The 22,638-nt window shown below is 40.8% G+C and overlaps 1 protein-coding gene across 1 annotated transcript; it reads left to right on the forward strand.

Moving 5' to 3' along the window:
- Window positions 1-859: 859 nt before the first annotated feature.
- LOC111271473 (uncharacterized) lies at window positions 860-16,766 on the forward strand (the record flags this gene model as incomplete). The annotated part of the gene is given in 16 exon segments (XM_022852289.2): window positions 860-1,902; window positions 5,802-6,044; window positions 6,298-6,507; window positions 6,662-6,825; window positions 7,028-7,132; window positions 7,803-7,905; window positions 9,083-9,236; window positions 9,643-9,836; window positions 10,321-10,449; window positions 10,644-10,724; window positions 11,181-11,312; window positions 11,543-11,587; window positions 12,499-12,609; window positions 13,261-13,371; window positions 14,116-14,309; window positions 16,252-16,766. Coding segments are annotated over 16 exon segments (2,199 nt in total). The 3' UTR covers window positions 16,303-16,766.
- Window positions 16,767-22,638: the final 5,872 nt, after the last annotated feature.

Here is a 22,638-nt window from a genome sequence, read left to right on the forward strand (position 1 = left end):
CATTTATCCTTAAAGCATTTTGCATGGTATTGCGAACACATCGACCTTTCTTGCTACAATACAATAGAACAATGATTAGCGAGACCTATGTTTACCTCTCTAAGTTGTTTTATTGTGAAGGGCAACATGTCAGCAGATTCAATGAACTAATACTCGCGCTATTTTTGTCACGTTCACGCCTCGCTGTGAATGCTTTCTCTATAGAACACGTTGGCATCTAACCCTTAGTCTTCCCAAGCCAAATAATGCCGGGGTCGCCTTTTGCCGCCGAATTGGCTTGCTTTCTTAAGTTGTCTACGTCACTTCTTGGCTAGGTAGCTAAAGGCAGCATAGCTGTGCCTAACGGGGGGGTCCTAGGTCGATTCATTCATATATTAAATCCATGTAGTTTCATTAACATAGTGGTTGTTAGTACAACGAACGTAGCTAACTTTGATGTTGTTCAAACTGCGATAAACATTTTCTAAAAACAAAAAAAAAAAAAAAAAAGCTGGTACAAACAAATGTTGCCGGACTTTATTCAGCTAATATGGTAACAACTACATTTCGCCTCTAATTAAGTATCATCTAGCTTAACATAACAAAATAGTGTTAGCATATTTTCTATGCCATCGACCAGTAGACGAAGCCTACATAGCATTGCTAACCCGAGCAGCAGACACGTTCTGACTGCTGCCAGTCAGCCAGAAAATTAGTCATAACCGAGATGCGGAGGAAAAGAAGTCCATTCACGCGAATGAACTATGCATATAAATCAATGTTTAATTTAGCGGACATAACGAAAATAGCCGTATGTACTATGGCAATAGTGCAGTGCTCGATGAACCGGTGACATCACTAGTACTACCATTACTACCAGCAATGGAATTGAGGCCCTGCGATTTATGCCTACCTATCATATATAGAAATACACGATAACAGACTTGCCCTCTGTCCTGAGGGTTGGCGTGCTCAGTACACGCAGCCGAACCCTAATGCGCACCGACGGTGGAGGGTTAGCGCCCCGTATAGTCGCTCGTCATCGAACGGAACGATAACAACGTCGTCAGAATGTACCTAACGCACATTGCAACGACTTCTGGCTTCACGAGTTCTTTCCTGCTTGCGCGGGCTCGGCGCGGCATGGCTGACGGAAGAGGGCAGACAAACGAGAAAGGCCAATAGGCACATGATAGGCAGGCCCCACAGATATGGCAGTATGGCTGCTTCTGCCCACCGCTATCACTAGCGACTACAGCGGCAGTAACCTACTAGTGGCCTAGTACGGACCGAGTATGCCCATAAAACAGAGTTTGGTCATGGCCTAGTGTAGGTCAGCCGCTACCGCTTCAACGGCGCGAGATTGTCAGTTCAAAAAGAGGAGGCTTCAGGTGAGCGAGAACGTTCTGGTCTGCCTGAGTACTCCGTTCGTAGTTCTGGTGTTCTGTTCGGCTTTTGGTTGCGCGGCGCTCTCATGAAGGCAACCCAGGGAACGCCCAATGGTGGCGTATCCATCGTCTGTATTGACTAAAGCAAAAAACAATGGACAAAGTTACCGTTAAAAATAGTTAGTGTCTTGTGTTGTTTTATGAAGCGAGGATATTAAGAGGCGTCAGAACGAACCTCTGTAAACACGATTTTGTAAGTTTTCAGAAACTTTGATTGATGCCTATTGGAAGCCGTTAAGGAAGCTGCTCAACGAGAAGTTACCCCAAAAAATTTTGTGCGAAACTTTCTAAGCATTTGGCAAGATGACGGTGGTATCTATTGGAAGCGTCGGGGCGTTCCTTGAGTGGTTCTATTATCTGTTTCTGCCGGTTGTTATGTTTCTAGGAGCTCTTTGCTTTTGTAAATCAGTAATTAGGTCGACAAAGATCTATGACGGCAAAGAACGACTCGATGGCAGGACGGTCATAATAACAGGTAATTTACTGATCTAGTACGTAGACATATGAATCAATAAATGTGTCCATGAAACAGATGGACTTGTCCATCTCTCCCGTGATTCCATTTGGTGCCGAGCAAGTAAATATTACTAGTTTAACTTGTATGATCTGCCATTTAGGTAGGACAAATGCGAAGTTGAAATATCGGGATCTATCTGGCCGAAAAATATACTACTTCATGTGGTCCAAGTGTTGTTTGTTACTTGTATCGTAGCTGAATTTTAGATGTCAGTGAACGTAGCAGGGAATTAAAGGTTAGTATTCGTAAAGTGATCTTGACTTAGCGATACACCAGTCTGTAACGCGCACTTATCGGTAAATTTTTCGATTTGACTCTATGGGTGCTGCAATCCTAATAGTAACCTATGCTACCATATGGACAATCTGGCTTTTGAACCTTCTGCGCGGTTCTCCCATTCGGAAACAAGGTATCAGCTAAAGGGTGGAAACAGCCAGCACTACGCCGCTGTGTCCCGCTTGAAAAATACAGGATAACCATGCAGATGTATAGCCATGGGTCGAGACAACCGGTCGGAGTATCACGTAGTTTGCGGTAGACGGCAACCTACTGAACGACGTTATTAGTAACTAATTTATCTTGGCATTCATTTGGCTTTCCCAAATTCAGAGAAACATCTACAACTGATTAAAACCGTTTTTTTTTTTTCTAGTGACTCAGATCGCACAACTGATACGAATAAGAAACGACCGTTGACGATTTCACCTAATGTTACACAGAGTATTTCTCTGAACGCCTATCGACGTGTGATTCAGACATCGTTAATACTCTGCTTGGGTTTTTGTCTAGATATTATGTCGTATATTTTGCCACAGATATATATATTACCTTTATATAATATTGCCTTTACATTGTTTTTTTTTTTTTTTCATAAGAGGGGTTACCTCAGGTTCAAATGGTAGCGGTCTATGGCATAAAACACTGTTTCATAGCAACTGTCTGTAGTGACCCTGTCTGTATTCAGAGCTACTGGGCGACAAGCTATCCATTTTAAATGGTCGAACGTTGGCAGAAGGCGTTGTGCGTAAAACCGATAACTTAGCCAGCTCAATTATGACACATCTATTTGATTCAATATGAGTAAATGATCCAATGGTAGAAGTGAGGCAAAGCTTCGTATGGACGATCGTAACCTTTTTAGATAACGAGAAAATTTGCCCACTTGGTAAAGAAGCGTTTTATTTGACCGTGTTAGTAAGAATACTCTAGCAGTGTTGCACAGGCGTTTATTCTAATAATATATACGTACCTACCCAGGTGTCTAATATTAGACATATGTCCAATGTTGAAAAATATAGTGGACGATAGAGTGGAAGAATCTCTAAGCGCTAGAGTGACGACCATTGTCACAAATACAAATTCGGCTTAAGGGAAATGGAAGACTGTTACCAGCAGCAACTACGGTCGACGTTCGTTGAAGGAGGTCCCTTGAACCTAACCTAACCTATACCAGTCACTATAGAAAGATGAATTAATACACTAGTTTATACAAGCTTTGTCCTAAGTTCTGATCCAATTCCCGCATACTGTTGATAAGTTCGAAGGCAAGCTGGAGACTGGACCGCATTTTCCTATGCGCTAGAAAACTGTTAATCAAAACAGGCACAAGTGAAACCCGTTGTTTAGCGAAAATCCGATTCACGAAAAATTGTAGTGTCGTAGAAGGAATGCCGCTATACGATGAAACGATACTTTGGTATCTAATGTATAAATATGAGCACATAGTACGGTAGAGACTGGCAGCAATGCGTTGTATCCACACCGTATCAGTTGTATGTTACCTATTTCTTTTTTCGCTAGATAGTTCTCGAAAGTAAACGTGAGACCGATTACATTGATTGTTATTAGTCTTAAAATATACTCATCGATATAATGGGCGGCCGATAGTACGGTGTAACTTACGTATGACACAGCGCGCTTTCCAACAATACATTTCATATAAATGGGCAACAATTTTAGATAAGGCCCCCAACTAATGACCGGCAGATGTGACCGTCGACTGCCGAACTACTCGGAAGGAGTTCGCCTGTAACATACAGATGCATGCATATTGAATAGCATATGATGCAGAATGATTAACTCAAAAGTCAAGAACGTGCAACGGCAAATATGTCCGAACCACCCTCTACGTACGCCATCTAGGTGCAGAAGGTTTTCCACTCGAACAGCAACAGTACCCCCGACGCATACTGGACTAGTTGCTGTGTAAATTATTCTGTGTCATTTTTATCTACCAGTAATAAAATATATATAGATTTGCTTCGAAATCATGTTCTGGCTGCATGGCATAAACCTAGTTATATCTGCGCCTAGCTAATTAAGCGTATTATTGATTTAGTTTACGCCGTAACTTATGTTTAGCGAAGTTACGATTAAGTAACGTATGATGTACCAGATTATAATAGGGCAAGATCACAGTCGAACATACATTACACATAACATTAAAATCTATTACATCTGTCCATTCGATAGATAATTATTTATAAACGACAACCTATGCTAATGGCGCCGTCTGCGTCGTATAGAGAGGTGATAACATTGGCGTAGTCAGTGAAGTTAGTATTTTCTGCTCTAATATCAAAAGATAACCTTCACCAGGTTTATACGATTGATTACAAAATGTCGGAATGTTTAGATGTTTTGCAGAGGCATCCTCTGTATGCCAAACGACCGGTGTGAGACGTTTCGTGCATGATGAGGCAATACACAAAAAATAAAATAACTATTCAGGAACAAAATTGTTGGAACTCGTGCTCGGAAGCCATAGTTTGTCAATGGCACGCTTGACTCAACGGAGCGACATGTTGTTGTGAGAACAAGGGAAAGGCTCTGAAATCTAAATCTATAGCCACACTGATACATCTAGCATAGAAATGACGGAGCCTGATCTAATATATCGTTATCTTTTCTTATATTAGCGCAGCATCTAACGATGACCATTTTCTTAAAAGCCGAGAGTACGGAGAGCTTTTTCCCACAGCTGTAGTCAAATGCGTTCAGTGGCCGGATCGGCAATGTGCTCAAAGATATTTCACGTTAGATCAGAACTATTTATCATACATTTTGATATTTTTCTTGCTCGCCGTCGTCTGAAGCTCGTTGGGACTGCGCGAAAAGATGGAGTGACGAGAAGTCCGTCTGCATACTACCCTAAAACTGAGACGAATCATCGCCATATTTAGTTTCAGGTGGTTCACGCGCAGTCAAGTCACTTCCACAGAGTAAACCGTATTGGAAGACTCTTGTTCTATTAAAATGCTCGATCTTGTAGCATGCGCCTGATGCGATGGCCTATTATGAAAACAACTGACTTTTAACTACCCTGTTATATGTATCGGTTGCTGTAACCCGATTAGGGTTTCCCCCAGCATTATAATCTCCTATAATATATCAGCAATATAATAAGGAATGGGTAAATATAATACCGAGTGGGGCGATCCTGAGTTATCGAACACCACACCATGATCTGGCAAATAGCACGAGCCAACATTTAATTTGTGCAAGGGGGCATTTGCATAAATGCAATATCATGTGCTTTTGAGATCGCTCGAATCGAACATTTTGACACTAAAGTTTAATATTATTATTCTTTCAATTGCATTAAAAGTTTCTGAAGGCCATTATTCTTTGCTCTACCAGAACTGTCGCTTGTCTAGATGACAATAAGAAAACACTTATGGAAGTAGGGTTCGTGATCTCGATTATAAATCAATTCGTTTGCAGGTGTTTACCTTGTTTTCGAAATAATACCACATACAATTGTGCACTTGAATATAGCCGGCTACTTGCTGAGACCAAATTGTTGCGATCCATTAAAGGAGGGCGTATCCACAAAACAACCAGCGTGATTTTTTTAGGCGGTTCGAACGGACTGGGTCGCGCGATCGCCGTCGAGTTATGCCTGCGGGGGGCGAAAGTGATTTCCGCGTGCCGTACACGCCTCCGAAGGGAATCGACCGCTGTATACTTACGAGAAAAAACTGGTAGCTTCAACCATCGTCTTATGTACATGGACCTAAACAATCTCGAATCAATTCGAACTTTTGCACAGGAAGTGCTTGACACCGAGGACCGTGTTGACGGCCTAATCAACAACGCCGGTTAGTAACTACTATAGTGAAAATTGCGGACTGTGCTAATTGTCCTCGGCGATATCTCGTATATTTGTAAAACTGATAAATAATCTTACATTACATGCGGATACATGCGCCACATTGGTGGCTCGTAGAAGGTTTGTTGAAATCGATATTTAAGTATGGAAGTTGAGTTATTGAATACGATCTAACTCATCTGTTATTTTGTAATAACTCAATTCGTGTAGTGAGGGTAATGGGCATATTCTTTGTTGTGAAGGAATTATTTGCGATCGCGATTTCACCGCTGATGGCATAGACCGCATGATGGGGGTCAACTTCGTCGGTCATTTCCTGCTGACCAATCTTCTCCGTGAGAAGATTATGACCACACCGAACGGACTTGGTCGGATCATTTCGATTACTGGTGGGAGTTTCACAAAAGGATCACTTAACGACCTCCGGGACCTCGAGGCTAAACAAAAAAGTGGTAAGTCTTAACTATTAACACCTAAATCCTTCTGGGTAACTGCATTTTCTCGAGACACGAACAACGATTGTTTACTAGACTGATATATATCTTTGTTGGACCGTTTAGCCGAGGCGATGTAACAAAAACGTGTGGGAAATATTATATATTTCAGGGTACGATTTGCGAGCCATGTACCGATCTTCGAAATTGGGTCTCTACCTCATGAACCGTGAAATTGCTCGTCGCTTCAATTACCATGATGTATGCTCCTTGTGCGTTGATCCAGGACTAATGAACACAGACATCTATAAAAATCTTCCCCCTTTGCAAAATCAGGTTGGCTGAAGTTTAGATTTTTCATACGCTACTGAGCCGTCACAGCAGCGAAGCATACGTGAAACGATTGGATCTCAAAAAGGAACCTTAAACTCCTTCTGAAAAAAAGATGGCAAAAAAGCTGTATTAAATTAACTCTTCTTATGATTGCACTGTGGCTAGTTAGCCATGTTAATTAACCGCATGTCTTGTTTGTTCGCAGCTGTGGTCCTTAATTGCTAAGTGCATGTTCCGCACGCCTGATGAAGGAATGCAGAGCGTGTTGTATGCTCTCCTCAAACAGGATATTCAAGCCAGCTCTGGAATGGTAAGACTCGATTTTTTTTTCTAATGAACTTGTTCATTTTGAATGTTTGCTCTATTTTTTAATTAAGTATATTTATTGAGACATTTAGATATACGAAGGTAGATAGGGCTGTTGCTAAATGAATTACACAAACGTCCGCCAGTGGTAGTACAGATAGAATTTTTACTTAGCTTCTTGGGATGCATTGTTATAGGTGGATAAAAACAGTAATGACACATTATGGTAAAATAAATAAATCACAGCCACACAGGGTAAAATAACGTTAGCAGCTTTTACGTCCGCTATCGTTTCGGTCAAGACCGCTGACCCGCTCCGTGAAATGGAGCAGTCTATCTACGGTTGCACGTCTAGGCGATTTCACGTGTGCCTAAGTTTAGCAGGCAAACATGTTACCACTGTAAAATCACGATATTACAGGATCAATAATTATGAGAGTTCTTGCCTGTGTATAAAAGCAGCGACAGTTCACACTGTGAAGTATTTGTATCAGTTATCTATTTTTGTTTAACTTCAGACGTTTTTTTTATCAAAAAGTTCTACGTGAAGATTTTTTTGACTGTCTATTACGTATTCTTGGAAGCTCTATTTTTAATTTAAGCAAAACTTAAAAGAAAATTATATATAAGGGTGTTTCTATCAATGTAATGCACCCATTATTACTGCCATTTAGGTCGTGAAGGATTGCGAGGTTTACGCACCTACCAACCTTAACTGGACTGACGCCGTTATCGAGGACATTTGGAATCAGACAGTCGATCTCCTACAAGCCAAAGGTAGAAAAGATTCATCACTCAGTTACAACAAGAATAACCAGTTCTAAAGCTATATTCTTATCGATCGCTATGAATCTATCTCTTCGATTTTAATTTTTTCGTTATCGCTTCCTAATTGTTGTGTTCTAAGCCCTTTAGCATTGCCTATCTCCGTCCTCAGTGTGCGCCATATTGTTTCGGCCCACCTCTAACCCTGCAAATGGCTTTTGTATGCGGGTAGGCGTGGGTGATGCCCACAAGGCCAAAACCAGGAAGGGACAAAGTGCACAGTGGCAGACTGTCTTTTCGTGATCAAGATCATGACAGACGTGAGGGCGAGCTTGATGTTATTGGCAAAGAATTATTGTAAGGAAATCTTTTAAATATAGAGCAACGTCCAGGCGTCGCCTGCGGATCGGGTCCTACAGTACAGGCCTGTGCGTTCGTGAGCTTCCCTTTTTGTGTCCCCTTTCCTTTTTGTGACCCTGAGAGCCGCTCGCTGCCTTCACAGCAGCCAGCCTCGAAATGCACTCCGCCGTTCACGGGACCGAACAAACTGGTGTATTTTTCAAGGGTTTCACATATTCAAGGTCCAAAAGGACACTGTGCAAATTAAAGCCTGATAGTTTTCGATTCATTCACGTCGTGAATACAGATGTAAAGTGATGTTTCGAGCTTTACGGCCGTTGAGCATTGCTTCAAAAGGATGGAAACATCTGTATTTAATTAAATATATGCTTTCTTTGAAGAAAGAAGATATCAGGAAATGGTGCGACAACCTTTATCGACTATCTTAAAGAGTACATGCCTTTCCTGATATGAGTCACCTTTTTACGATTGTCCTGAAGATAGATAATGCGTTCGCATCGTTCAGACGGTTTCCCTTTTCGGGTTACTTTGATTGTAGAAACTCATTAAATATGGACGTAAACTAATTCTATTAACTGAAATTAAATATAGAAAAAACTGTAATAGCTATATTCTTAGAAAACTAAAAGAAAAAGGTAATGAAATTTAAAGAGTAGGAGTTACCGCGAACTTAGACGTTCGTACTTATTAATTAGTAGATAGCCAATATTGTCCTGCTACGAGACGTGCTTCTAAGTACCATTTATGTGCTCAGCTTAACAAAAATAAGCGATATTGTTCACTGTTCTTTTAACACTCTTGCTCACGCTTCTAGCATATTTTGTATTAGGAATTGATCTCGAGTTGGGAGCATCTGGAGAAGTTAACCTCGATGATTCGTCTGAACAAATACACAATTTCAAACTTGACTTGGAGAGACTGCCTCGCTTACATAGGCGCTCAATCACAGATGATGAAGAGACAACCTCTCGGCGATTGCCTAGGTCGGTGAATAGGTCAGGTGTGGAATAAGCTATCGTAACGTAATTTTTAAAACAGATCGCCGATTAGACGTTCAATGTTTCGTTAAGAAATGCCATCATAGCAAACAGTATATCAGGTAGTGAAAATATGACCATCTAGATAGGGTGGCAGATTAATTTTTCGGCTCACTATACCGAAGGTTATTATGATTACCATTACATATATATATATATATACTGACTTGATAGCTCTGTTTGTTCGACTTGTTATATGTACGTGAGACGGAGGGTTGCCGTATATGACACCTTTTAGAAATGCGCGGACCCTATACTATTCAGTTTTTTGCGCTTGCATATCCCCTGTACGTACGGATGATGATCCTGGTGTTAACGGTTTCCATAAATATTTTGTTTCCTACAAAAATAGGCCTGCAACACCACCGCGTTCGAATAAGACGGTGCATGATGAGGGTGATGAAATGGTCGAAATGGTTGAGTTTCGAGCCGAAGAACCTGCAGAGGTCATACGAGCGACGCCAACGAGACAGAATTCTGTTGAACAAGACAAAATGCTCTCGCGACAAAAAAGCGATGTTGAAATTCTCAGGGAGATTTTACATGGTAATCGTCATGAATTATTTTTTTAGTTAAATTAGATGCTTCTTGCAGCTTACGCTTATACACTTTTTGTCTTGACAACCTTTGGACTCTTTGCAGGAATTTGCTTTTAGAAACACTTCTCGCGACCCAGTTGCTTCGAGCCGTTTAGAACACGTTTGAAGCTGAAAGCGAAGTGGTCATCGGAGCTGTCAATTAAAGTTTTAATCAATTTATGTTTAACTAATATACAGGCGTTAGGTCTGACTATATTAGGCTGTATCTAACGCTGAGAGGCGATTACGAAGGTAGGCTCTGTTCTCGATAGCTAGTAATGGCTGAAGGGTATGAATAGATGATCATCTAGTTTCGATCGCGAGAAACGGCATCCGTTGTCGCCGGCTAGCGTCGAGCACCTATGTCTTGTTTTATTCCTAGTCATTATTCAAATGTCTGTACTCGCATTTGTGCTGACACTTCTATATATTTCTCGTCGGCTTTATCGCAGAAGAGCAAGAGGCGTGTGCGGGTTCGCTATGCGTAAACGCGGACGTGCAGCGCGAGCCCACCCCTACATTGGAGAGTCTCGCCGATAAAAACATCCCCGACATTGATACGCTTAAAAGAATACTCGACGGTAAACAGTAATGAAAAGACTAATTGTGGCAAATTATAGGACATAACAATCAGCAATCAATTGACCACTAACCCTGAAGTAAATATCCATGTATTTTCAAAATTTTTGATTTGTAAACAGTTATTTTTGTGCGCGCTAATGAGAGGAAAATTTGTTTCCCTGTAGCATTTTAATTTGTTTTCCTATTCTTCCAGATGAAGCGTCGTTTATCCTGGTCAAGGATAAACGCCTGGATAAGGCCACTGATGCAGCTGGACCTCAACGAGCTTCCCAGTGTAAATGAATTTATACGTCATACTAGAGTTAGAAGCATCTTAATTTGAGGGTTTGCGTAGGAGTTCGTAAACACGTACATAATTAACAAAAATACGAGTCAACTAGAAAAACGATCCCGGCTATAAAGTCGTATGATAGGCTTGCTCAGTAGCACTTGTCTTGTGTTTTGGGTACTTCTATTCTATTCGAATGCCGCAAATATCTTACTAAAATCACACTCTGCAAAACAGCATTCTTCGAAATAATGATCTCAAAAAACAGCGAGTTTAAGACCTATTTAGCGCAATGTAGTTTAAGCCGAAAAAAGCTACGCCTATACAATCTTGGCGGCGCACAATTTGATTTTTATATGGCAGTGCTGGGGCAATCGTTGCCTAGAGGCGCCCAGCTTACCCCAAGCTAAAACCTCGGTTATATTAAGAATAACCCTGTAATTTTGAATGCTGCCGTCACAGACCCAAGCGGATCTTCTCGAAGGTCCGGTAAAAGCACGGAGAAATCATCAGCATCAGGTTCGTTAGAAACAAACAGGAATATCGTTGAAGATCTCGCTAGCGACATTGAGCGGATCCAAGAAATGCTACAAGGTAAATCGTTATAAACACCCTTGCGCGGCAAGTTCACCGAGAAGATCCAATCGGTTCTTTCGTTGAGTTAGCATTCAAAACAGAGGCGCTTCTTTTACAACATTGGCACGCAGCCCTAGGTTGTTATTGTGCATCAACCTAAGGCATTCAGCCTCCGTGTAGGATGCTCAAAATCCGTAGCAGACTTCTTAATCCACCTGTAAATGTACTTAGAATCTTCAATTTTTCAGAAGAGGAATCTGCTGACTTGGAGAGAATCGAAGCGATGCTGTGTGGTGGGTGCCTTTTCTGTACTTTTCTTGTGGCAGTGACCTATGATTAACCTTATTCTAGGCCTATAGATGTCAACTATGACCTTTCTTCACAGTCTTTCGTAAACTTAGAATGGATCCTTTTCTGCTTTTTGCGTCATTGTCAATTGTTCCCTTGCTGTATTCTTCTTAATTGTAGAGGTGTTCCGTTCCCATTTGATTACTGCTTCCTTGCTACTTAGTCCAATGAAGGAAACTTGTGCCTGGATTACTTCGAAGGCATTCTCTATGCGAATGTATTTTTATAGATTTTCAGTAGAGCCGCTTAGCCCTAGGCACGGATATATTCTTAAATTTTTCAGTCCGTTTTTTACAAAACGGTTTTTTTTAACTGCACTTATGATTTCATATGCATTTCGTATAGTTGACAATAGCATCGTTTACCCAAGCTTTGTAAATTTGCTTGCTATCCTCAGTGGTTTTGAAGGTAGACGGTGCGAACGATGCCCAAAGTATGCTATCGGGATCAAGATGCCCTGCTAAGCCTTACCAAACATGTCGAAAACAAAAATATCACGATTAGAACATATCGATACCTATTCTGATGCCGAGTCGTGACTTTTATAATTACTAAGTAGCCCACTAATTGATTAGATCGGACTTTAATTAATTAAGGCGTTTTGATCACATCCGACGAGAACCAAAAATTGTACAAGTCTCAGACTGAATGCTTATCTATAAATTAGGCTTACTATAATCCTTTCACGTGGCTTGAGGCTTGATAAATCTTTAAATGGCTTCAAATCCGTAATACCCTAAGAATACAAGTTTCGAGTGGACTCTGAATAGAACTTTTTTTCTGCAAATAGATCTTCGCATGTATCCACATTGGTATTCGTAAGTATCACATCGCAAACCGAAAATTTCGTTTTCAGATGAAACTACTCCAGCATATGACGACATTTCGCCAACAGAGGAAAAAGACGTCGGCGGAGAGGATCCGCACAGTAAGACCGACATTCTGCGGGTCAGGGAAATGTTGCAAGGTATAAAAGAAAAAAAAAAAAGCAAATATCTGAGCCACTTACCATTGCAAACCAACCACGTTCGCGCAAGAAAGTGACATTATATTTTTGTGCTATTCATCGGGTCCGCCTACAAAGCCAGAGGCCGGGGGACCCAGTGGATCAGAGCCCTAAAATTATCTTTGATAGAGGAACTACAAGTGAATAACATGTTAAAAATTGGGCTGGTCTCAAATTATTAACTTCCTTATATATTTCAAATGATCCTTTTGATAACTAGCAATTTATCGTTGATAGCCGTATTCTGAAAAATGTTCGATAGTACTTTCGATTTCTTCGGCTGTTGCAATGGTATTGTTTTAGGGTCACGCCTGCTAGTCGCACTCGCTTCGCCGAAAAGCCACCTTCATGACTCTTAACCTAAGTGCCATTTTTAATTCAGCCCAAGGTAACACGGCTCTTCACAAGTCACTGGAGCTTGTCGTGTCCCTCCAGCGTTTTTTAATTAAAACGTATTGATGTCTTAGAATCACAATATAAGCGCCTCTTATCCTCAAGTAACATCAGTAGGATCTACCTCAGTACTGAGATATGCCTTGCTACACAGATGGAAACACATAATATCAACACGACCGCAAACAGAATTAGCAAAAACGTATATTCTTTTTGCAGCGGAAAAGGGAGCGGGACGATTCTCGGAGGAATCCTCACATGAACCTGCGTACGAAGGCGCAGCTTCGGATAAAGCTGGAGATTTGCAGGCTCTAACGAGCGCCTCAGACCGTGAGTTATAGCCGGTGTCGCCGGTACGCTGGCTACAGCCGTTCCTGGTTTAAGATACCGACGATGTTATTAATTATTTTATTAGATGTAGTATTAAATGCTATGTTTTGGTTTCATGGCTAACGAGACCGTACCATACCGATTCTTGTGTATCGAACAAGTACACCGAGACGTGATTAATAATTAGAGAAACCTTTAGATTGTATGGAGGTGTATGTTGAGTTCCTGACTGAGTAAGTGGATTGATTGGGCAAAGTACGACATGGTGCGTGAACGGGATAGCATCTTCAGCGCTAGGGAGGTTTTTCCCTTCCGAAGCCCACTATCTGCATTGCATTAATGCGTTGGCAGCCTTAACATGACAATCCTTGGACTTCCTGTAGAGCGCAGGCCAACCTCAATGATCATAGACTATTCGACCTCCAATGTAGAACATAAGAGGTCAGACAAGAGCTGAGATTTTAATCCTTATGTTTTATTATTCGGTCTTATTGTTACGTTGCGACCGCTATCGAATAATCATCATTCAAAATAGTCCCCTCATCAATACACATCAAAATAAATCCAAAATAGAGTACATTTTATTACCCTAATTTTTTTACACTCTATGCAACGTAAACGTGCTTCGTTGTCTGCCTTTTCAATGTTCGCTAATTTATTTCTCTTGGGTTTTACCTTATTATTTCGTTACTTTATATTCTCTATTTATCGCCCGTCTTTTAAACATGATACTCTGTCCTGTAGAAAAGGGGGTTGATTCGAATAGTCCTGTTACATCTGAAAGTCAGGGCGTTCAAGTACTTATGCCAAATCTTGAACGACTGACGGAAGCTTCCTCGGTGCTTCGCGAAAGGAACGATTCGATCAAGGACCTCAGCTTCGAGTACAACTACGATCGACGTAACAGCCAAATGCACAACAGTCTCACCGACGTCAAGGTGGTTTTTGATTATAGCAGCCATCGGAGTAAAGCATGAACCTCATTCTCTCACCGAAGGCACGCATCCGAAGTAGGCATTAGAAAGTTTTGCATATTACTCAGAAACCTTGTGGATTCAGCGACGAATCCTAGCATGAAATCACGACCGGCAGAAACCTGCTGGTCGCTTAGAAGGCAGTAGAGAAGTTTTATCGCGAGGCATCGCGATAACTAGATATTAATTCAGCCCATCAGACGTACGTGTGAGAAGCCCAACCCGAACTGATGATAAGCGGGTGCCCATAGGAAAAGCGACACTAAAGTGACCTTTCTTTATCTTTGAATGTAAAGTTGTACTGACTTTTTGTCCAATCTCGATTTCATTCTTGCTACAGTTACTTTATCGTTTAGAACTACTAGCGAAGTAAATGGTAGACACCGTCTCTACATATGGACTTCAACTTCCCATAAAAAGTGATCGGTTATTTTTAGACATATTCAGGGGCACTTAGGTTAATCATCATGTTTTACTTATCTCCGCTAGGGTAGCATAGTAATTCATTAGCAGTGAATTTTCTGTTGATTTTTTGGGCTAAGGCAGCGTTGCTTAACGCTTTGTTGTGATTCAAACATTTGATGAACACTTCAGTAATTATGTAGAGGTAAGGAAAAATCAATGCAGATCCTTACCACTCGTGCTCGTAACTCAACAGTAAACCTTTTTGCAGCGTCACCTAGCAACGCGATCCTGTAAAGCCAACACGAAACATAGCTTGCTTCGTATAATTGTCCTTTGGAAAAGTCGTGATTCTTTAGTGCACTTTATTTACTATTGACTTGCTGCGTAACCGTAATTCCCGTGATAACGAGTTTTCCACATGCTCGACATGTCGAGCCATTGTAAAGGTATCTACTCTCAAACTAACAAGAAAAAGCGTTGGTAGAGGACATCTAACCTAATGGAAAATCCTTTCCATTATTTTTTTCTTCTAAACAGCATCAACAAACATGAAAATTGCTAATTAATCGAATTGTTTTTTTTTTTAATTTACTTAGGCCTTCTATTGTTGTACAAAAATGCGGAGTGTATGCCTTAACTCTGACGTGACGCTATGCTTTATTTATAATATAATATAATAATTAATAATAATATTTAGGTATAATGAACCCGGTTTTGTTAGCGAAGTACTCACGTGTGACATGGCAGATCGTATCAGTATCGTCTTCGTCCATTTGTAATACCTGGCCTGTGTCCTACACTATGAACTCAATGAAGATCTCTCGAATAGCATCTTTGACTTTAGATATGGCAGTGTGATTTATAGCTCTGGACAAAATCTATTTACTCATTGATATCTAAATATGATCTGGCTTGATCAAAATAGGCATTTTACTATGGCGCTGACATCTTGTTTGCGCTTGTCTACTAATTTTGTAGGCTGTATTTGAAAGTCCTCTCCGGCCGACGTATGGTTGCCTATTTGGCGTTTTACAACATCGAATCAGCCGAGCAAACAGAATAGCGTTCTCCTACATAGAATTACTTGTATCCAATTTGAAGTAGAAACTGAAGTTGAAGTCGGTCGAACAGTTTCATGCTGCAACAGACCTTTTTTCTCGTATAAACTGTATTGGCAAACTCAATATATTAAACAGCCTTTGAACAGGGTTTGGTGAACGAAGCGCTTAAATAATTGATCCATCAGCGAAGTATCTTCCATATAAAACAAGCAAAGAAACAAGGCGTACTTCTAGCTCAGTTTCAAATACAAAGCTCAAAGTTGATCTACACATCGACTATCTTTCCGTATTAACGTCGTGGTGGTCAAATTCGACAATAGGACAAATATTTTGCAGAACACTTTATTCGAAGTAGCGAAAATAGAAATACGAAATGACAGCTTTTTTATTTTCCTATTCTCAGTCAGGGCTAAAAGGAACAACCGTTTCACCTTTTTCAGACAAGGAGTCTTCTGTTGTATCCAGCAAAGAAACGGATTAGCCTCTCGTAGTAGGACCTACGAGAGTCTCAAAAGTTGGCGACATTTATGACTTCAGATGGGTGATGATAACGATACAGAGCGTTGAGCCGTATGATTTCGAAGCTAGCCTCAACTGACCATTGTTTGAAGTGGACGCATGCCACGACCGGCTATTCTTGTTACGGTCGCTTCACCTAAACACGAATACCATGGATAGAATATGGCAAGAGAAGCGGCAAACATGGCGAAGAAAGGAAAAAAAGCGACAGAAAATCTTTTCGTGCCGGCTAATATATATCATTCATCAGGCAAATCGAAGCGTTTTGCGGCTAGTTGTCCATAAGCAACCAAAATAACATTATTATGATTAGTATTGTTATAGCAGTGCTGATATATGTGGCGCTGTCATTCTACGTTAGAAGGGGCCGAGAATTGCACCTGGAGAGAAAAGGGCACATTGAAAATAAAGCCACTGCGGCGCCAATAGTCAATGACGATCACTTGGTTATTATTTGAGTTTTATTACGATTATTAGTTAAATTATATGACTAAGGAAAGATCGTACCGCCACTGGACGATATAGTTATCTAAACGGTTTGTAAAGCAGACCCGGACGCAATCCAAAGCAAACAGAAGTGAAAATAAAGCTATATCGTTTTATATTAAAAATGGTGTTGTATGTTTAGACGTTGCCTGCGGTTGGCAAAGGGGCCGCTCGAACCAATGTTACACAGACTATTCATCAACGCATAGGAATCTAGAAGAGCAGGGTCAGGCTTGAGGAAAGCCCGCCGATACGTTTGGAACCGCGATCTCACATCCGGCGATTTTAAAGTGTTATTGTTGTCGTAATGATGATACACTTGCTAAGAGCGCAACTGTTAACTTCCATCTTGTCATCATTTGTTTGCGCATATTTTTATCATTTTTTGTTGAGTGTTGACAAGCCCATCAAATTTGGGTTGACCTAAACACAATAAATACTCCAATATCGCCCTTATGGCCATATGCGTCAAAAAATATCATAGAGCCTTCATAAGTTGTGTTTCCTCAGCTTAAAGGAAAATGTGAGAAAAAAAAATACGAAATGGTTTATATCGTCTGCTAGTATCTCCAAACTAAATCCGCTATATCTTCACGAACCGTTCTAGGATTAGACACTTTTTGACACTGCGGCAGTCGATGCATTTGTGGATATCTACTTGGTAAAAAACAACTGTTATGCTTCGCTTTATCTCTGTCGTTACTTGGCTTTAATCAGATCGTCAGTTTTATCGCGACGAACTTCAACGACAATCCCCACGCGATGCCTCTACCGGCTGTCGTAAAAGGCTCAGGAAAACGCGGCCGGTAGGAACGACAACGAGTCAGGGCTACGCCCGATATCCCGGTGAGGGCTGATCCTGGAGCTTTACAGTGATCATCAGAAGCACAATCATTAAATATATAAGTCTATGAGCCCGTAGTTGTGGCAGCTGTGGTGACAGCGGTCGAATCAACAATAGCTACTGAATGAAGACGATCGGCTGGCCCGAGCCGCAGTGTTTCGTTCGCAAGACAGGTAGTTTTTTCATATACAGCCTCTTACCTACCGTAGGCAGACAAGAGGCAGCGTGAAGTCAGCAAATGAAGGAAAAGACAATGCGCATGTGTGTTCACGTCAAGGAAGGCCACGTCAACCGATGAGCGAAGCAAGCAGCTGCATGTGAAGGGAAGTATGCGTGGCAGGACAAGACCTTGCGTTCGGCGCTTATCATGATAATGCTCGTGTGGCATTTTCTTGTACGGTTCGATACTCATCCTCTTTAGCAACGGCAGGTGGATGTGTGGCAAAAGCCAACTGCTTTGCCCTATGCTAATTTTTGACGCCGGGTGCCATTCGTACTCCCTTCTATTTAATCTGAACTTATACGGTCTACTTTTTTTGCGTTTGACTTGGATTCGATTCGCAGTAACGCGCAGTAGATACGCAATATGGATCGTTACAATCGGCTCGACATAAGACCTTTGTCCCATGCGTGTCCCATATTTCGTAATATGATAAGTATTGGAAAATGTCTGATAATACACGGAGCTGTGCTCGAATTGAACGTCGCCGTCGACAGTAACGCCCCTAAGGAATAATTCTGCAGGCATAGTCTCTAGTAAATATTAGTCATTTCTATTCCCGAATTTTAGTTCCGGCAGCTAAGTTGCGAGGGTCGATACCGTCGGGCCGCAAGACGACTGCAAAGATGAAATGAAAGATGAATAAGTAAACAAACGTGTTTGTCCCGAAAGCAGTAGACAGTACAGCATTATTTGAAAGAAAGCGCCTTCTTCAGGTACCAGATGGACGACGAGATGCCCGTGGATCAGTTGATCTAGTCCTGTCAGATCGGCCACCGAGCAAATGCGCGTGTAAGGTGAAGTATTAGAGACGTTTGCCCAATCGAGTGCTCGTAGTTCGTCTGCACCAGCTGTGGCGATAGCCGCCATTGTACGAATAATAATCAGACGCAATTGAAGGCGTATGGCTTCGTTTGCCGCCCGCAAGTGCTAGGCAGTATTTACTGACGGAGCGCTGCTAGTGGCGAACTGGTGAACGCAATTGGTGTGTGGAGGCGCACAGAATCAGCATGGAACGCTAAAGACAACCGGTCCACCAGTCGCCCAACCCGTTCCATAGATGAAGTAGATATATATATTGAAATAATGGCTCAATAACTAGAGACGTCGCCTTTACATGTATAGATCGAGTTGTGCCATGTGTCCCTGTGTGATGGCCTTATTTGCGTGCTAATTGCGCGTATAGATAGACAGGGCCTAATTCAAAAGTTGTTGTGAACATGAGGTGGCTTTTTTGAATCGCAGGACTGAATCGTTCCCGCAATACATGACCATCATGGCTATATATTGTACTTTTGGAGATTGGTGTGTTGGTGTCCTTCCCGAACCTTTCATTGACGTATCGGTTGGCTACATTAAGCTGTGTTAATAGCTGTTACAAATAGTCCATTGGCTAAGAAGTTTGCCATCTAAATTTCTATTTTGGAACTTTGTTAACGATCGAGGCTGACTCATTTAGATAGTGATAGGGAAAGTGGTGAGCACTGAATGATCCCGACCTAGTTAAAGAACAGTATAGTACGGTTGCATTTTTCCGCTATATATGCTATTTATATGTGCGACAAACGCGTTAGACAGTATGACACTGGCCATTGATTTCGAGCCTTGCAGGTCAAAGAAGGACGTTCCAGATGCTACGTATCAAGCTAAGATAACAACGTCCAAGAACAAGCTAGAAATATCTACCATACTTGTAATGAAATGGGCGTAAATATCTTCATTTTTATCTTGATTTATGTAAAGCTACATCCTATTACAAAGGCTTGGCAGTCTAAAACAATCGGTTGTCCATTGACATGATCGTAGAAGCTTCACTATTGGTCATTGTTACTTTTTCTTCTAGCCGACTCCGGCACACGAAAGCGAACTTCGGCGAAAAGTCCTTCGCTTCCAGCGGTCATTTTAAGCAATACTTTACTTTTCAATATTTACATGTTACATAAAGGTCAGCTATTTTTCCTATCTGTATAACTGTATATTTCATTGACATTCATATGACTGTACCTTGCCCCCTGTTGCAGGAGAGCGACCAACGCAGTTGGCTCTAGATAGGTTAAAATAACTCTAGAAGCGGAAATTTTGCAATTCCTATGGAATAACGTTCAAAAATAACACAAAGTTGAGATAATCTAGAAAAGACGAAGCTCACTAATAATATAATAAAATTAGATAAATACACCATCACGCGTAGTAACTGTTCCGTTGTAGTTGAAGTGGCTCAATACTGCACTTATCTAGAAGACCAGCGGAAACTACTACGGTAACTGGGCTATAGCCGTCTGATCTAGATTTGCATTAAAAACGAAAAAATGGTCCACCAACGGCAAAGAAGCGACGCCAAAAATGAGAAACTTGATTACTTTCAAACCATAATCTTTGCTTTACGATAGAAGCCTATTTAGTAAAATAAATACAACGATGAATGAGATTACGTCGTTCAATGGTGATATTCATAATCGTTCCATTTAAAGGAATTTTTACAAAAAAATTGGTGCTGATTTGAAGAGAAGTTCTCGTAGTAAAAGCGAGGCTTTACGTCTACTATGCAGACATAGGGGACACCGCGTGGCCACATCGGCACTCTCCATTTTAACTCAGGTGCTCGCAACGCTTAGTAAATTAAGCGCTGTATATTACATAGAGGTTCACAAGTTTTAAACTTTTCTCTCCTCTTAAGTTAATGGCCTTGGCTTTAATTGACAATAATTAGCTTGTTAAACGAGCTCTGGCGGTCTTTGCCTTTCTTTCAGACGAAACATTGTATGACTTGCGAAGAAGCCTTAGCTAGAGATTATGCGGGCCAGCGTAATGTTTTATATCGAATTCTATCTCCAAGGATAGATATTCCAGACGTTGCATTTTTGACCTCTTCTTTATTTCATTTGCTATTAAAACCCAAAGTATGATACGTATCTATACTTGATTAAGTTGAATATACTTTAACCTACTATGATGGACATAAAGGAGTCAGTGTAAAAATACAAGGAAGTTCTTCTCACTTAAAAGACTTTGTAACAAACATGCGCGTATTATTATTAGTCATATTACGTCCGTTTTTTACTATACCCGCAAAACGCTTTCCAGTTTCAAAACAAAAGTTCTACAGTCTTTCTCGCCGTCTTTATTAAACCCCGCCTCACTGAAATCGCCCCACAGGGAATTTAAAATAAAAGCATGACACATTCTCTATATTATACCGTTTCGTTGTATGATATACTTAAATCGTGTACGAAAGAATTGACACTACGCTCAGCCGTTTTACACTGGTGGCCTAGTAGTCTATTGTGCAAAACCTATTATTGTCCTGGAAAACAGTTTCACTGTACACAGTTCTGGCTATATGGCCCAGAGCGTTGCTAGACAATGGATAGCATGCAAATGCAGTGCACAAATAAATAATATATCTTTATTTTCAAAAAGCATCCAACAGGTTTAGAGCGACAGCTAAACCCTAGCTCGAACGCGCGGCCACCTTAATAACCTTCAACTTGAAGTTAGGGAAAATGGGCATTTAAGCCCTTCAAAAGCTATGATAGCTTTTGCCTCTGCTTTTGATGCAATTCCGGTGTCAGGGTCTGGTCGTTTTGGAAGTTAGGCGTTCTGCCTAGACCTGGGCCTATACAAACTGACATTGTTAAAATTACGAATTCGGTAGTTAATACGGCTTTCAGTGACTTTAGCATTAAAAACATCGGTTTCAATAGTAAACTTCAGGACTTCAGTCTCGCGGTTTTTAGGCTTTGTATGTGCACTGTTCTGAGGTTTTGTATAGATAACAAAGAGAAGCGCACCATCACGACCGACCGTTAATTTGATCTAGCGCTTTGCATGTCCGATGGCCGCACATGCGGCTCCTACAAGGAAGGCCTGGCTACCGTTACTAGTTAGATCACATCTTTTTTATCTCCGCCTAATTTTACACCAAAGGCGACAATGGAAGCGTGTATTCGCAGCATCAGGACCAGATGCGAAAAGAATCAGTTTTGTTAAGGCCATTAGTGGACTTCGAGAGGTTGAATATCTAAACACGCTTCGAGAGCCACTGAGACCATATATATTAACTAGGTGAATAACAATAATATATATACCATTTAACAATAATATATACAACAAATAATATAATAACAACAATGTATGGTGATATATATTGAATGATATGCTTGTATATTGTGTGTATGCTTGTATATTAATAACTATAAAACCTAAGCAACGCATTGCTTCGTATTTTTAGATGACTTCTTAATATTTAAATGTAATTTTTACTATTTAGTAATAGTTACTAATTAAACGTTAGTAGTTAAATACAATTTAAATGGTTTTTGGGGGTGATGAGAACTTTAACAGACGCCAAACGTTTTAGATTGATCTGGCACTTCTATTTTATTTATTATGACACGACGGTGTTAGTTAGACCTAGTCAGGTTGTAACTCTGAAAGAGAACTGATTTTAGCCATATCTGGCATGAAAAAGTAACACTGATCTTCTGTTTTAATTGTATTGCTGGGTCCGCTGTTAAAGCTTCACTGGAAAAGGACCTCCCTGTGCACTTCAATGGAAAAGGGTCGTCCCCACAAATCAGTCCAGTGAGGTTTTTGTACAATTTCAGAAAAAGTTCATGTGTGATGGTGAACGAAAACAGTTGTTCTTCAGTTGCTTCTTAACAAAATCTTATGCGAGTGTTGAACAGCAAGTTTACCATGCCCCCGAGAGAAATAGACTTAATTATTTATTGTTGGCGAAATTATTAAAACGGGATA

This window comes from Varroa jacobsoni, unplaced genomic scaffold (assembly GCF_002532875.2).
Source record: "Varroa jacobsoni isolate VJ856 unplaced genomic scaffold, vjacob_1.0 contig00647, whole genome shotgun sequence".
Taxonomy (NCBI): domain Eukaryota; kingdom Metazoa; phylum Arthropoda; class Arachnida; order Mesostigmata; family Varroidae; genus Varroa; species Varroa jacobsoni.